Source organism: Cenococcum geophilum (assembly GCF_001692895.1).
Source record: "Cenococcum geophilum 1.58 unplaced genomic scaffold K441scaffold_7, whole genome shotgun sequence".
NCBI classification, from domain to species: Eukaryota; Fungi; Ascomycota; class Dothideomycetes; order Gloniales; family Gloniaceae; genus Cenococcum; species Cenococcum geophilum.
In genome coordinates, this window is record NW_027137565.1 from 1,774,309 (window position 1) to 1,792,055 (window position 17,747).

General features: G+C 36.3%; 2 protein-coding genes across 2 annotated transcripts; both read left to right on the top strand.

The window, feature by feature from the left end:
• Nucleotides 1-4,760: 4,760 nt before the first annotated feature.
• K441DRAFT_431760 (uncharacterized protein) lies at nt 4,761-5,453 on the top strand (the record flags this gene model as incomplete). The annotated part of the gene is made up of 2 exons (XM_067641643.1): nt 4,761-5,137; nt 5,213-5,453. Coding segments are annotated over 2 exons (618 nt in total), but the record flags the coding sequence as incomplete, so codon positions are not given.
• Nucleotides 5,454-6,071: 618 nt separating this feature from the next.
• On the top strand, nt 6,072-6,386 carry K441DRAFT_428248 (ankyrin; the record flags this gene model as incomplete). The annotated part of the gene is made up of 1 exon (XM_067641606.1): nt 6,072-6,386. A coding segment is annotated over one exon (315 nt), but the record flags the coding sequence as incomplete, so codon positions are not given.
• Between the last annotated feature and the right edge of the window lie 11,361 nt (nt 6,387-17,747).

A 17,747-nucleotide genomic window follows, 5' to 3' on the forward strand; every position in this document is an offset into this window, starting at 1 on the left:
TTGCCTTCCTATTAACGTCGTTATGTTTAGAGCGTTTAAGGACTCTATATAGCTTTTCGGCTAACAAGTAGCCGAAACGGCGGTGTAGGCGGTGGATTTCCGTACTAGTAAGGTAGTATGGGTTATAGTCGAAAGATTCCTAAATATAGGTTCGTAAAGTCTCTCCCCATATAAGGAACGGGTGTTTAAATTGTTGTATAATTAGTAGGGTAATATGCTTACTTTTTAGGGTAGTTGCGGGGCCAATTAGGGTGTCCGTAATATTATTGTAGTATACCTATAACCTGTCTATGTCTACAAGATAGAGTAGGAAGGGGGTGTCCGCTTTTACTATATAGAAGTTAACTAGGCTAATTAGAGTCTTAACTTTAACTAATCTAATTAATGCGGTTAAGCCGATGCCGAATTAGACATTTACGGCCCTAGTTTGCGTAATATTAATGTCCGTATTGTTATTTGTAGTGGTCCTATATATAAGGTATTATCTATAGCCTGCGGTAGACTTCTTAGAGGTACCTATATTAATTATAATACTATAGAATTCCTTAGGGGTATAGCGTTCTATAGTAATATATGCAAATAGGTCCTGCTTATGATTTATAACATTTGTAATAGAGGTACTTACGGAATGGTTTTTAGGCGCAACTAAGTGTATAAAGGAACGGTCGGCTAATATAGTTGTAATATTAAAGGCTTAGCTATCCGTAAAAGGTCTAAAAGTGGTTAAAAATGTCTCTAAGGTCTCTTATTCCTAAGTGTTTAAGTTAAAGTTAATTATAAGGGCTTTTATTAACTTATTAGGGGGCTCTTCTACTTCCTTTCCTTTGTATTCTAAAATAAACTAGTTAATACGGCTATTAAGTCTCTTCCTAGACTTATTACGTTCTTCCTGGGTATGCCTTATAGACTAATATCCTTCCTTACCGCACACGAAGCACTTCTAGCTGGTTTGTTTGTGGGGGTATGTTTTTATACGGGGGTTGCTATAGGGGTTACGGGTGGGACTTAGTCGGTACAGGTGCTGCTAGCGGTAGCGGTGGTCTGTAAAGTAGACGTCTAAGTCTATTTGCGGATATTAAATATCCGCAATAAAGGCTTAAGTGCTGCCTAGTGGGTTTAAGACTTTATACGTTATAATAGAGGAGCGTAGGTCATTAATAAGGCCAGTTAAGGTATTTATAGGCTTATAGTAGGCGTACTTGTAGGGCTCTACTTCCTAGTAGGCTGTAATAAGTTTATTATATAGAAAGTCATCTATTTAAAGCTTGGTGTTAAGGCCGTGCTATAGGTACTAAAGGTCTTTAATAAGAATTTGCAGGCACTTTATAGTCGATTTTTTAGTGTTCTTGTTAATTACGGTCCGTAGCTTAGTCGCATTCTATTAGGTAAGAATATTACGCTTATATTCCGGTCCTTTAAAGTAGTTATATATAGCTTTATATAGCTTATTAAAGGGAACACTAAGGGGGTTACTTTTAAGGTTAGTGTAGTAGTGGTTAAGTGCTAGGCCGCGCAGTATAGTGGAGTAGGCTTAGCTAAATTCCTGTTTAGGAATATTAGCCTTCCAATAGAGGTCTATAAAGATAGTAAGTTTAAAGTTAAAGTTATTGTTTTTACCGCTGTACTTGGATTTGTTGGTATAGAGCTTGGCTAGGTTAGCTAGCTCCTTACTATAGGTCTTTACTTAGGTAGGTTATAGATCTATAACTTACGGATCTATAACTTGCGGATCTATGGCTTGCGGATATATGGCTTGTAGATTTGTAACTTAAATAACAGGGGTAATTTAGTCCGTATTTTGGTTTATAGGGGTATTATAATCCATAATTTAGGTTACGGGGGTATTATGGTCCGTAACTTGAGTATTAGGTATACTTTGGCTAGTAAGATTAATTTTAATGCTACTTAGGTTTATAGAACGAATTTGGTTAAATAGGTTAGCTATAAGGCTAGAGATTCTATTAAGTTTAAAGGAGGTAAAGAGGTCGCTGGTTTTAATGTGATCTAAAATCTACTCTTTAGTCTATTCCGTTTAGTCCTTTTTATGTAGTATATTATATAGAGACCGTATAACAGTAACTCGTTTGTCCCTTTTAACCCATATACCTTAGTGACGTAAAAGGGTTCGTAGGTTACGGATAGCAGTAGGGTTGTAAGCCTTAAAAATAGCTTCTGTAAAGTCCGCAAAGTCTTCCTTATATTGCTCCCATAGGTCGTTATTTATAAGCTTAAAGTGTCTATATTTAAGGATTTTAAAGCTGATGTAGTTGTTAACGTTGTTTGTAGACGTAACGTTAACGCCTTATTTCTACTTCTTTTGACCTTCGCTGACTTGCTTGCTAATGTCTGCTATACTATAGTGTAGTATAGTGTATAGTGGGTGGTAGCAGTTTATAACGGGTGGGGGAGGTCTTATAACGGTCCGTAAAATCGATTAATGGGTCCGTAATGGTTTATAGGAGGGTAGGGGGTTTCTATAAAAGGTCCGAAGAGGTTTAAGGTTTAAGGGGGTTAAGGATAGGGGTTCCATATAGGTCTGTATTCGCATCTATAACTTTTAGTAAACTATACTAAGACTTAAATAAGTATATAGAGTTAGAGATAAGTCCGTAATCCCCAACTTTTAACCTTCTAGTAGGTCGTACTAGGAGTCTAAACAGGTGGTTACTGTCGTGTGTATCGCTCGGGGGGAGGTGTTAAGTAATTGCTGATCTGTGCGCGCTTACTAATTAGTGTTTGTACTAACTTAATAGTATAAGTGAGTTGTATCCACGGGCACGAAATATATATAGTATTATATGCTTATTTGGATGGTGACTGTTAATTGTATGAAGTAGACTACGTGGTCTATATACTAATGCACCTCCCCCCTAATTAGTTAGTGCTTTATAAGTGCACTAGACGCGTAAGCGAGTGGTTAGTGCACTGAACGCGTAAACGCGTACCTGGTGTACCGAACGCGTAAGCACGCGTTTGGTATAACAGGTGCTGTAATTATATAGTACATTTCTTAGACGTAGTATTATGTATTTAAAGGACTACAGTCCCTACCTAGGTAGTTCTCTTTTTTATAGTAAATCTTGGAATATAATTAGAGTTAATTTATTAGGTAACCTACTTTACTAGTTATATTTACGCTATTAACTTCTTATTTACCTATATACCTAGCCTATTAATAAGTCTACCATAGTATTTCCTACTAGGCTTTATTATAATATCCGTAATAAAACTTATAGATATCTACTTCTATAGGTTATTAAAACTATTCCTAGCTATATTAATTACCTTATCTAGCTTAACTTTATAGGTATTATTTAATATTAACTGCTTAAGGCTCCCTTTAAGTATATAAAGTAAACTTACTAATAACTTAATATTAAGTCTTTTAGTAATAGTTAAAGTTATTATAGATAATATAAATATTATTATAAATAGATAAAGACTTAATTGGTTTCTTAAAGGTTATTAGCGCTAGAAGGGCTAGTAGAATTAATAAAACCTCCCTTAAAATGTTTAGCTAGCCTAAGCTTTTTAGCGTTAAGAGTTTTATAACTATTAATTAGACTAAGGCTATATAAGAAAGATAGTATATAGCGCTTTATACTAAGCGCTTAAAGATATAGACTAAGTAAACAAGTAAAACTATTTATAGAGTTTTAGGCAAACCCTAAGAGAAATATAGAGGCAACTATAACTATATATCCGCCGTATGGATCTTAACTATATTCCTCTCTATTTAGTATAAATATCCCCTTAATAAGCTAGAATAATAGCGGGCCATACTACTAAATAAACTTAGCCATATTCTTAAAGTTAATATCCTAAAACTCTATATCTAAAGTTTATATATTAAAGGGGCCGTGTTATAATTATAGTTAGTAGAGCTCTTTTTAGATATAGTGGATAGTATAGATTATTAGCGTTATATAAATATTATCCCTATTAATAAGTTCTTATATTTCCTTATCCTCTAGTAAAGAAATAAATAGGTCCCCTATTTTCTTTTTCTTTCTATTACCTCTATACCCGTTCTCGCTTTCTAAGTACTTAGAGACTAGTATATTTTTAAAAAAAAAAACCAGCCCTATTAACGTAGAAGGTCCTTAATAATATTAACCTTCTCTTTCTTTAATATCTTTATCCAACTAGCAGATAGAATATCTACTAGAATATTCGCTAAAATATCCGCTAGAAAATCCGCCAGAAAATCCGCTGGCCATAGAGAGGGCTAGCGCCGTAGGCGTAAGCGTTTAACGTTAGTATTTACTGCGCGGCTCGGCAGTGCAGAGGTAGAATTAGGGCCTCTACGGCGACGAATTCCTTTTAACGTCGCGCGTATATAAGGAGCTAAAGATCTTATAGCTTTATAGAGTAGGCTTTTCTCTATAATTTAGTATAATTTTTATGTTAATAGGTATTATAGGAGGGTAGATAAATTTCGTTAAAGTTAATAAGGTCTTCTTATATAAACCGTGTTTAGGTGCCTCAGACTAAGAAAACGATTACCGTCCTAAATCAGCTTAGCGGACAGTGCGGATATTCCTATATCCGCAATCGATTTCTTAGTCTAAGCTTCTGAGGTAAGTTAATCGTCTGGTCTGAGCTTGCTGACTATTCTTTACAAGGCCTAAGGCGTACTCAGCCCCACTTCTTTTACCATCGTGATTCACCTACCTTGACGCTTTGTCGGCAGTGTCGCGCTGGGACCACTGGTCAAGAAGGCTTTATTACGGCCACCGTACTCCCTAGTCGCAGTGAACATGAGTTTCGGCTTTAGTGTTAACGATTTCATTACCCTTGGAACACTCGCTTGGAACGTCTATAAGTCCTGCAAGGAGGCTCCAGAAAGCTTCGGGAATATCTCTGCAGAGATCTTATCTCTGCATGTTGTGCTCAAAGAGGCTGAGGAAGTAGTATTTGCGGCGCCTGTAACATCGGAAAGACGAGCTAGGATCGAGGCAGTGACAGACGGGTGTCACTGTGTGGTGACAGATCTGCAGAACCTCGTGCAGAGGTATCAGGGCCTCGACACACAGTGCAGGCGAACTTGGGATCGGTTGAAATGGTATTCTGAGGACATTGCCGAGCTGAGATTTCGACTGATAGCAAATGCTACATTGCTTACGGCATTGATAAGGTGAGTACATCCGCCACGCTGTACAACATTGATACATTATAGAGCCTGGTTCTAATGTGGTTCTCTATGTTTTAGTACGTGTCAATTTACTGTCGAGAAGCAACTACATGCCTTTATACGAGAGTCAAACGAAGGGAAGCGTGAGGGCTCAGTCATCTCAACGCAGACGGTAGACTCCCTCTCTCCTGATGAAAGGGAAGTCTGGCGAAATATTCGGAAAGAACTCGAAGGGGCTGGCATAACTGTGGCTGCTTTTGAGACCAACAAAGACTTCATCCTTAGTTGGCTGAGGGAAGCAATAGCAACAGGAGCCTTCGGATGGCAAACGTTCAACAGTGCTTCAGCCACGGTACCATTTGAACTGCCCTTTGCTGAGGAATCACCCGGTTTTCTAGTGACTAAGTCTCCAAGTGCAAGCCATATGCCACCACACACGAAAGTTAAAAGACCCAAACTATCAATTGCTCTATTCCAAAAATCGTCTATCGGGAGTCCTCGGATCCCACAAGTTCCTGCATTAGCGGCAAATCGCCTATTGAACAAGCTTAGGTGGAATAATCTATTGAACGATAAGTTGCTTAATGCAGCAAGGACCGGGGATCTGCTCCAGGTCAAGGAACTACTTAGTTCCGGTGTCAACGTAAATTCTCATGATCCCGAGAGCAGAACCACAGCGCTGCATGAGGCAGCTATGAATGGGCGATTTGAAAGCCTGCAACTGCTTCTTGAGCAGGGAGCTGATGTTAATGCGAAAGATCTCTCTGGTGATACAGCGCTGCACCTAGCATCTTCCAATGCACATAATGAGGCAGTGCAATTGCTACTTGAGAAGGGAGCTCACATTAATGCTAGTAATACTGCTGGGTATACGGCACTGCATGAGGCAGTATTCCAGGCGCACAACTCAACAGTATTACTGTTACTTCAAAATAGAGCCGACATTGATGCAAAGGGTAATGGCGAGGATACTGCACTACATCTGGTGGCCAGAGAGGGGCACAAAGAGTTAGCTCTTCTACTTCTGCAAAATGGGGCAAGCACCAAAGAGGAAAACTGTGAGGGGTGGCTAGCAGTACATGATGCAGCATGGGAAGGACACAAAGCGATAATCTCGTTGTTACTGGACAATGGGGTCAACGTTGACACGCAAGATGCTTATGGAGGCTCGGTGCTGCAATTTGTATCCTACCGGGGTTATATTGACATTGTGCTGATGTTACTATCTAGAGGCGCTGATGTCAATTTAAAATCGGTGTTGAGGAAATATATTTGGGATGGAGACAACGAATCATACGAAAGGATAGCGGAACATCGGACACCGCTACACGAAGCGGCTTGGGCCGGGCAAAGAGCAATTGTCGAGGTGCTTCTGAAGAATGGAGCTGACCTCCAGGCAACAGATCAGCGTGGGCGTACAGCACTTCACTGCGCAGCTAGGAATGGACATCTTGAGACTGTGAAGCTCCTAGTACAACATGGGGCCAGTACCGAGGCACGACAAGTTTATGGAGAAACTGCGCTGGAAGAGGCTGTCAGCCACGGACACGAACCTGTTATAACACTGCTAAGCCACAAGTGAAAGGAAACAATCTCTACGACCTTTAACAGAGAAGAGTACTATTCTGTCCAATATCGGGATTATTTCTGCCCTATTCCGGAATAGATTATCCTTAAAGAGGAGCAAACTATATATCGCTTTAAGCGGCTTTATTCCGGAAAAAGATTTATTATTATTATTTATTCTTGATTAACGTCTAAGGGTCCTTCGGTTACACCTCCGTTACAAATATGGAGGCTCCATATTGTAACGGAACCGGAGCTCAAATCTGAATATAAGGGCGTCGTTCGGTAGATCTAACGCCGTTTAAATATGGAGCTCCTCCATATCGGTAAGCGCGTCAAATTTGCAAGCTATACCGTATACAGTAGTTGAAATGAGGTTCTTGGCTCCGTTTTAATATGTAGCTTCGAGCTCCCGTTACATATTCCGTTTCAATCTGGAGCTCTCGCATTTGCGCCCAAGTGACGACTTCTTGTCAGTGTCCAACAGCCAGCGTCCAGCGAGCTTTGAGGCCTTACCTCTCGCTCGCTGCCACCAATCAAATCGCTCGCTGTTCGCTGTTAGCCTAATTTCCTAATTAGGCAAATTGTAGAGATTTAATAGTGTTTTATACTAGATTTTTAGCAGCACCTCTGTATATACAATATTGACATTGCCTAATTAAAAACTAGCCTTAACTTATCTAGTATAGTATTTAAATACAGTAGAAAGCGCTCGGCACGTACACGAAGGCTTAAATAAGGTAGGTAGTAAAGAAGGTAGTAAGGGCTCTGGAGGCTCTATTTTAGTATTAGATTTTAATTTAATACAAAGCTTTAGTTAAAGAAGCTTACTAAGCTAGTGTTTCTGCCTCCGTATTTAACTTATAGCCAGTAAGATTAATATTAAAGCCTATTAACTGTCACAGCGACTCAGTCAATCGAGACACGAGCGCCGTAAAGAACGTATGCAAGCCTGTACAATTGGATTGTCTATCGACGAGGATATCAAGATGAGGAGCAGAAGGTGGAAAAGGACACGTCTATATACATATACCAAGGCTCAAGCGAGCCCCCTGACTAGATCCGTTACGGAGCCGTAACATTAACTAGGGCGTAGTTAAGGCTCCGTTGGTATTAATGCAGTTAATTAAACTACTTAATAAAAGGCCTTTAAGCAGCCACTATTTCTAATATTAATCTGCTTTAATTGTATTGGCCAACAATCTATTACGCTTATTAGTAACAATCTTTTTGGCTTAACTAAAGACTTATTTATATATAGAGCTTATAGTTAGTATTAAAAAACATATTAAGAGCAATTTTGGTAAGCGTTAGATAGAGAATTTAACCGACTTTAAGCTACTAGGTAAGAGGGTTAGGAACAACATTATTTACCTTATTACTATTATTGGTACGGATTTTAATAAACTTAAGGCCTGCGTTATAGTAGCGATTAAGCTTGCTAGCAAGCTTAATACGCTTTTAACTACGCCTAGAGGAAGTAAGGCTCTCGTCTATAACTAATAACTGCGCATATGTATTAGCTGAATCGTTATTGGATATATAAGGAACCTTTCTATATTATAGCTTAACTAATTCCTTATCTTCCTTATCGTCTTAATTATTAATATAGTTAGTAAATATAGTTTCTATACACCGCTTAGCGTGCTTTTACTATTAAGGCTACCGTTTCTACTCATTGCGAAAGTAGGCGCGTTTAAGAGACGGATAAAGGATTACTATAGTAAAGTAGTAAGGGCTCTTGTCCTTTATTTTATTAAAATATTTATTAATCTTTTAGATAGCTATATTAACGCCTAATTTAAGAAAGGAGTTGCTTTTATTCTTAAGGCTTTACTAAGTTCGCTAGAGGATTTAATAAAGGAGCTCTATATTAGTAATTAATTCCTATAGAGCGCTATATAAGCCTTTAATACTAAGGCTATTAGCGTTGCCTTTTATACGCTTAGTAGCTAATATAAAAGGCTTTAGGATCTTAATAAGCTGCTCTACCTAATGTGTTTTATTACTTATCTGGTAATATTAGTCATCTAATAGCCCTAAAAACTATTAAAAAGTGGAAAAACTGCACCTTAATATCTTGATAACGGCTTAATAATAAATTCTGAAATTTTATAATTAGCCTTTTATACCTATTTTAGACCTCTTATTAGATTTAAAAAATAATCTATTAAGTAGCTCTAAAAATATCACAATTTAGCTTAAAATTGGGGGCTAAACCCTAATATTTTAATAATGGCCGGGCTTATTACACTAAAACTTTATTAAAAGTCTTAATATAGGTATAAAAGGCCAATTATAAATTTTTGGAATTTATTATTAAGCCGTTATCAAGATATTAAGGTGCAGTTTTTCTACTTTTTAGTGGTTTTTAAGGCTATTAGATAACTAATATTACTGGATAAGTAATAAATTACGTTACTTCTAATTATTATTAGTAAACGAGTCCTGATTTAGATTGTAACTATTATTAGTAGGCTTCCTCTAAGTAAGTAAATATTTATTAATTGCCTTTTGAAGAAGTAATGCGCGGCGGAGTATAAAGTAGGTAGAATTCCACCGAACGCCTCTATCCTTAATAAGCGGAAGCTCTGCGTAATTAAATAGCTTGTCCTCTATATAGGCCTTAAGCTAATTCTTAGTAAAGTCTTTACGACGTCCTAGTAATTATATAATGTATTTAACGATATTATATATTTTGCTAGCGAAGCCTTTCTACCATATAAGGTCGAATTTAGCTTAGTCGCTTATACTAATTAAAAGGTATTTAAGCTTATTTATGCCTTTACTATATATCAGAGCCTTAATAATATGGTTAATAATATAACCAACACACTAAAGCCGTTCCTTTTTAGGCACTAAGAGGCTTTATAAAAGGTAATTATAGAGGTCGTTGTTATTATAGGCATTATTAGTTATTAAGTAACTAAACTTAAAATTAAATTAATACTTTCTAATTACCTCTACTAAAGCCATTGCGATATTTTTAGCAGTATATAATCCTTATAGTTATAAAAGCCCTAAAAGTACTAATTAAAGTTTGCTGTCTTTATTAATAAAATAAGCCACTATACTAAGTAGTAATATTCCATTTATAGACGTCCAAATGTTATAGCTAAGGTGGATTTTACTAAGCGTGGTAGGAAGGAGGTCTTTAATATTAATATGTTACTATTTAAATAAGGTCTTAATCTAATCGCTTAATAATATAGGTGCCTTTATAAGACACTCCTATATTTAAAAATAATTAAATATAAGAAAAGCATGTGTCTAAGCACTAGTGGCTTAATAGAAGGTAATATCCTATAGGATTGTCCAATTAATATATACTTAAATATAGCCAGCTACTTAAAACAGCTAGCGTTTATAGCCACCTCTTAAAGTAGATAAAGCTTAAGCAGCTGCTTTAAATGGGCTTAATATAATTAGTAATTATATATTACTCTTATAGCTTCTAGGGCCTATATTAATATTATACTTTAATCTTAAATGGCTAGTAATATAATCGTTGCCATTAATTATAAGTAGAGCACTTAGTTTTTAAGCTAAGTAGAAAATTTTATACAGCTAGAGTCTCTTTATGCCTATAGGACCGTTTTAAAAAAGGTCTGCTCTATACTGCTAAATAGCTAATATTAAAGCTTTACTAGATATTAATCGCTTATAAAGAACCTAGTATCTATATTTACTAGTAAGCTTACCGTACTTTTATAGGTAGAGATTATCCTAGTTAATAGGAAAGATATATCTATAGTTCTAATTAGTTAGAGGAGGCTTTGGTAATATACTAGCGGAGAAAGGATTGTTTTAATCGCCCGATTTAATATTATTATCAATTAGAAGGGGGGAGGAAGTAGTTAATTAATAAAGCCTTAATATTAAAGAGCTTAATTAACGTATAGATTATAGAGATAATAAAGAAGAAGTAGAAGAAGAAGCTCTGCTACCTAGTTAGCGCATAAAAAGAAAGGTTCTTTACATAGTGGTAGTTAACTTTTAGTAAGATATTATGTAGGTACCCTAACGCGTACGCGGAGAAAGTTAGATAAGCGAGAGTTTCTTAGGAGTTTCTTACTAGCTAATCCTCCAAATATTAACCAAATATCCTTATAATCTACAAAAAGCTTTAAGACACTAAAATTCTTCCTTACCTTACCGCTACGGTATCGAGCTGTCAGCGCGCTGTCGACTTTATCGCTTGCTAACTCTAAATAGAGACCGCTCGCTGGTTGCTTATTGACCCGAGGTACGAGTGGTCTATTACTTTTAGGTAGTTGGGTATTTGAATTTTCAAACTCTTGCCAAGCCTGCTTTTAATTGGTCTAAATAAAAACCGTAGGTAGTATCTACCTGCAGAATACACGTGACGAATATTAAAATATTTAAGATTCCACTATTAATAAACTAACCTTTTTATTGGCGTCTTTATTAATACTACTATACGCGTCTTAATTATAGTAGAACCTGCTTTAATTAAGTGTAGGAAGTATTATTTAATATAACCCCGTATTAATTTAATTAAAAACGGCCTATCTACTAAGCTTTTAAAGTAATGTCAATCGTGTTGGTTAAAGGCACGTTTTCCCTATATATTGCTTCTACTCTTACTTAATTTCCTAGGGCTCTAAATATAATTTAAATAGGCGGAAAGCAGAGCTTAGTTCTACTAAAATTCGTCCTATAAAGCGCTAGCGAAATACTTTACCTAAAACCGATACTAAAGATGTTTTTTTACCCCGCGGCTAGAATAGTAAGATATCCCTAAAATAGCTTAACGGCGGAAGATAATTAGGGCAATATAACGGGAGCACCGTATTCTTAATTGGCGGGGTGAAGCTTACTCGCCTACTCCTCCGCTATATACCATACATAAAGCTCTATATAGTAGAAGAGGCACTCTAAATAACCTAAATGCGTCCTTACCGAAACTAGCTTCTATGCCTGCTTTACCGCTAATACCTACTCTGCTGCTAATACTACCTTCCTTACGGTAAGCTCCCTCTTAGCAGGCTCCCTCTTAGCAGGCTCCCTCTTAGCAGGCTCCCTTTTCGCAAGCTCCCTCTTGGTAGGCTTCCTCTCTATAAGCTCCCTCTTGGCAGGCTCCCTCTCTATAAGCTCCCTCTTAGTAGGCTCCCTTTCCACAAGCTTCCTCTCCGTAAGCTTTAACTACGGCTATACTACTACCTGTTTCGGCTGTCTATTGGGAGCGAATTAAGAAGTTTAGGAGTATACTATAGGCTAAATGTATAAAGACATGCAGTTATTGTAAGGAGCGGTGGTTCTAAATAGGCCTAGTTATAGAGGGTAATAATATAGGTGTATATAAAGCCTGTATTAAGGATGCCAATAGCCTTAAGAATCTAACCCTTTCTCCTTTATTTAGTAAAAGCAATGGGCTTGATCTAGGGCCTATTTCTAGCTTCCTACCTATACTTACCGCAGTGGAGGAGCTTCTAATTGCGCGCGTATACGTTTATTTGTAAGTCGTGCGTGTATATAGCCAGCAACATCGCTATACTGGCTATGTTTACTACTTTGGCCAGAATATACTAAAGACTTAGAGTTAGCTACTATGGCTACCTACTAAACTCGATATACTAGTCGTAAGGCCTACGGCAGTAGAGGGTGGCGAATACCTAAGTCGGCGGTTTACTAAGCGGTATACTATAAGGCGCTTTGCTATATTACTATGGCTTTACTTTCTAAAGGTCAATTATTTTAATTATTGTAATGTTAAAATATATAGCACCTGGCTTACTAGCTTACCCGAAAATAGCTTTATATTAAATTAGCTACCTTATATTGATAAGTTAAAGTCTAATAATTCTGCTCCTATATAACGTCCTCTTGCTATTAATCCTCTACCTACTAAGCTTGGCAGTAATGTACTAGATGGCGAATTTAATGACAATATACTAGATACTTTGGTTCCTAATCTAGTACCTAACCTTAATAAATTAGAACTTTTAGGTCGCGAGGTTTAATACTAATAAGACTTATAAACAGGCCTAGAGGTTCCTATTGTGCGACAGACACCTCTCTCTAAGCAATTAGCTAGTTTTATTATGCGTGGCGCCTTTCCTACTCTGTTTCCCTATAGTAAAGCCGACTTTAATATGCCACAAAGCCGTATAGTTACCCTAGCTGCGTATGCCAAGCATATACTTAAGTATTAGGACAGTTGGTTTGGCCGCTACCCTTTATTTCGCTACTACGTGTTTAATCAGATTATAAGAGAGTAAGCCCTTAATGCCACCCGCTTCCTTTACGGCTAATTAAATAAAAATAGTCTATCTTTAGATAAGCTTAATAATCTTATAAATAGTACTAGGGGTAACTAGGTTCTAAATAAGAGTGTATAGTATATATGGAAGCTTAAGGGCACTAGGCCTTACTAGAAGCAGAAGAGAAATAAGCTTACGGCTTATACTAAAAATATTAAAAGCGGGTCTCTATTCTTTATACTTAGCGCTACTAATCTATATTAGTATAATATACACTCTTATATACCTTAATTTAATAAATATAAGGCTGCTAATAAGGCTTAGCGCTACCGGATTGCTTTTTAGAATCTTAACGATAACCTATATATTACTGCTTACTGGCTACATCGCCGCTTCGATCTATTTAGGAAGCACATACTTATAGGTCTATTTAATAGCACTAACTTTTAGTCCTGATATAAGTAGTAGGCGCGAGGTAGCGGCTATATATATAGCTTTTTATGGAGTTTAATAGCCTTAAGGCTAGATCCGTTAACTAGTGAATTAAGGGCGGCTTTTGCTAAGCACTAGGCTGCTTTTATATCTATAATAAATCCTAATTAATCTAGGCCTCCCGATCTTTAATATTCTTCTACTCTTAGCTTTAAAGAACAGCTTAATACTAGTAAGCTTCTTACTGCCTGCTTTAATTGATTTCAACGGTACTGTAATTATACTAAATCTTACTGCTTAAGATTAAAGAAAGGCTCCGCTAGAGTGAAGGAGTGCCGCTTTTACTTTCTACGCTTTCTCCGCAATAAGGCCGCTGTATTAAAGGATTAAAATCCATATTACTAGACGTTCTGTCTATAGCGTAATAATAAGCTTCTTAATAGCTATAATTCAGCTATAATACTGGCGTGGATGGCAAATATTACAGTAGGGAAGAGAAGAAGTTAACTTCCTATTCGGAGTTACTCTAATTAGTACAGGCACACGCTAACAGTCTTTATACCTTTAGTTTAATAGTAACTAAGTTTATAAATAAGCTTATTACTAAACGCGATTAGTTAGCGTAGAAGGTATACTATCTACTTCTTAATATCCCCCTTTTTAAAGGCTTAAAGAATATAGTAACTTTAGACTGCCGCTAGAAGGACGATTGAAGCGCTATATATAAGCTTAAGGATAGGCAACTAAGAGGGTATAGACTGTCAAACTATAAGAAATATAAGCGCCGCCTAGATGGGGTAGAGGACGTTACTTTCCTTAATTTTCTACTCTATTTTAATTACTCTACTTATAAGCGTTAACTAAGAGCAAGGCCTTGAGTTATATTATACTTTCAGTAATATAAAGGCGATCCTTCCTATCCGCAGTATTCTAAGTTCTGCTATATAAAGCTTATTCTTTATTATCTATAATGGGAGTATAAGGAAGTGGCTACTTATACTAATAAATTCGGGGCCCCTAATTATATAGCTTCCTATTAGGCTTATATTGACTCTTATTAGCACCTACCTAACTACTTCTATAATTAGAAACTAGAAAAAGGTTGTAAAACTACTAATAATATTAATAAGTTTAAGGGCGATTTCGCAGACGACTTAGAGCTATACTAGTCCTTTAAGGCCCTATATACCCACGTTTAAAATACTAATAGAGTTAAAATTAAGGATCCTAATAGGCTTGGTAATAGGGAGCTTAATTATAACTATAACTAGAGTACGTATTAGGGTACGTACCCGCAGCTTAATAAGAGGACTTATTAGCAGGAAGTACGGCTATAGCCTTTACCGTAGAGCCGCCTATCCTAAATAGTAACTCCGTTCTCCTTACAACTAGGTTAGCGTTATGTCTATAATATTATAGTTAATTACTACAGGTAGATCTAAGTGGGCGTTAGCCCCTCCCTACTGCGGATTAATGTTAATGGAGAGGCAGGAACTGGCAAATTATATCTTATTACTGTCCTCTCTACTACGCTCTATGATATGGTAAGGGCTAATAGTAAGCCAATACCATTGGCTTAAGCGGCCCCTACTAGGGTAGCTGCCTTTAATATTAACGGCAGAACTATATACAATCTATTAAGGTTGCTAGTAAATCGCCCATTTAAGGACTTACCTACTACTAGTCTTACGCCTCTATAACAGGCTTTTAAGGATATTTACTATCTTATCCTTAACGAGAAATCTATAATCGGGTAAGTATATCTAGCCTAGATCGATTACCACCTCCATTAGATCTACCCTACGCGTAATAACGACTACTTTAAAGGCTTAAACATCTTGCTAGTAGGTGATTTCCATTAGCTTCCCCCTGTAAATTAGGCGGCCTTATATAGCAATCTACCCGCTAGGCCGTTAGAGCTCGCTAGCTATAGAAAAGAAGCCTATAAGGCAATTAACTAAACTACTATTCTAGATCAAGTTATGCGGTAGGGCAGTAATAACGCTAAGAGCTCTGCTTTTAGGACTGCCCTTACGGAGCTATGTAGTGATTCTGTAAGTAAATCGACCTAGAAGCTTTTTTTAATTAGGTGTAAGTAGGGCCTATCCACTAGTAAGGTTGCGGGCTTTAATAATGTAATTTGGCTATATAGTACACGCGCTGCTATAGGTAAGTATAACACTACTTGGCTTCGCGACCTTTTACAGCCAGTAGTAGCTATTAAGTTAGTTAATACTAGTATAGGTGTACGGAAAGTCACTCCTAATTAGTGCGATACTATAGAGAATCTAGCCCTATATATTAGCGTAAAAGTAATACTAATATAGAATATCTAGATTAAACTAGGCTTAGTAAATAGTACTACTAGTATAGTTAAAGATATTGTATAGAAGGGACACGCGGATATTAAAAAGGATTAGCCTTAGTTACTACTAATTACGGTAGATGGGTATAATGGACCTACCCTATTTACTTGGTAGGATAGTAAGTCATCCCTATATTTTCCGTGCTTTGTAAATAGGAGGGTATAAAAGGCTCTTACTTACGGCGTCAATTTCTAATTACTTTAGCTTTTGCTCTTACTATATATAAAAGCTAGGGCCTAATACTTAACTAGGTGGTTCTAGATGTTAAGAAAAAGGATAAAATAGCTAGGCTAACCTATATAGCAATCTTACGAGTTAAGAAGCTTTTAGGGCTTATATTTAAATGTAGGTTTAATATAAAACGATTTTAGTTATCTACAAGTAAGACTAAAGAGGTATAATAAGAAGATTTTATATAGAGGCAGCAGTAACTACTCGTAAACAACTTTTCCTAATTAGGAAATTATATACTAGCTTAGAGGTAAGCGGAGAATATAGTATATGTTTTAGTTTTTAACTTTTAAATAGCTTAACTACGAAATCCAATTTTCTAAATTTTAACCCCCCTATTTATTCTACCTTCTTACTGCTTTTAGAGCTGTTAGATATATATATAATAGTATATAAAAAGAATTGACAGTACTACCGGATTAATATTACTGCTATTTATAGCGTTAATTAATTTTTAGAATTTTAGAATTTTTTTAAAGGGCGGAAATGTCGCTTATATAAGAAGTCACGTGACCTCTAAGAATACTTGGGACCGTATATTAGCAGCCACGACTTCTCTATACTATAGTTAAGATTTTATATATACTGCACCTGGAGTTACTTATAATAACTATTACCTATAGATCTGCTAATTTATAAATTAAAAATTAGACGTAGTTAGAGCTGTTAGTAGGGGTTATTAATCGCGCTCCCCGTGACAAAATTTTAGATTTTGGTAATCTAAACTAATGAATTAAATCAAAAGTTCGGAACGTCTAAATAAGGTTTTACTAAGACGCTAGCTAGACTTTAACCTGGACCCTTTCTAACCTATTAAATTCTAAAAATAATAACCTTTACTAAATTAAAAATCAACCTTATCCTTAATAAGCTATTTAATTGGATTTAATGGTTCTTTATTATCTAAGATATAGCTAAAACTAATGAGGTATAGTAGTATATCGACCTATTTAAGAAGAAAGACGATCTTCTAAAGCTAGAACTACTAAGTTGGCCTATACTAAGGGATATACTACCTATAGCTATATTAATAGTAAAGCTAGACCTAAACTACCTTACTATTTATAACTAGCTCTACGCTAAATATAAGGATAATTTACGCGTATACTAGAGGCAAAAATAGGCTATAAACGATATTAATAACTATATCGTTTACACTATATTAGTAGCCTACCTTTTACTTATTAACAGCCTTAGTAGTTGGTTATATTAAATATTTAAGGCGTCTCTACTACTGTAGTAGCTACTATAGTGACAGAGACACCCTATATTTTAGTAAGTAATTAAGCCCATCTTATATAAGAATCTCGTGCTATTAGTACTTCCTAAATTACGTGCTTATAGGGCCTTCTCCTGTTTATAAATACTCCCTCTTTTATACCTTTTTTTTCTTTCTTCTTCCTTATAAGAGCTAGAGGTGCTCTAATACCCCTTCCTAGTCCCTATTAAGGGATTTATTAGTTAATATAGCAATATAGATAGTATTAGACGACAAGACGGGCGAGAGAGGATAGGAAGGACGGAGGAGCCTCTAGTATATGTTAGTCGAGTAACGTTACTAGCTATATTATAGCTGCCTAATCTCCTATACTCACAGGCCTCCTTCTATCTATAAATACTCCCTCTTTTATACCTTTTTCTCTTCTTTTCTTCTTCCTTATAAGAGCTAGAGGTGCTTTAATACTCCTCCCTAGTCTCTATTAAGGGATTTATTAGTTAATATAGCGATATAGACAGCATCTAAAGAGGAAATGGGTAAGAGAGGAAATAGGAAGGACGGAGGGGCGTCTAGTA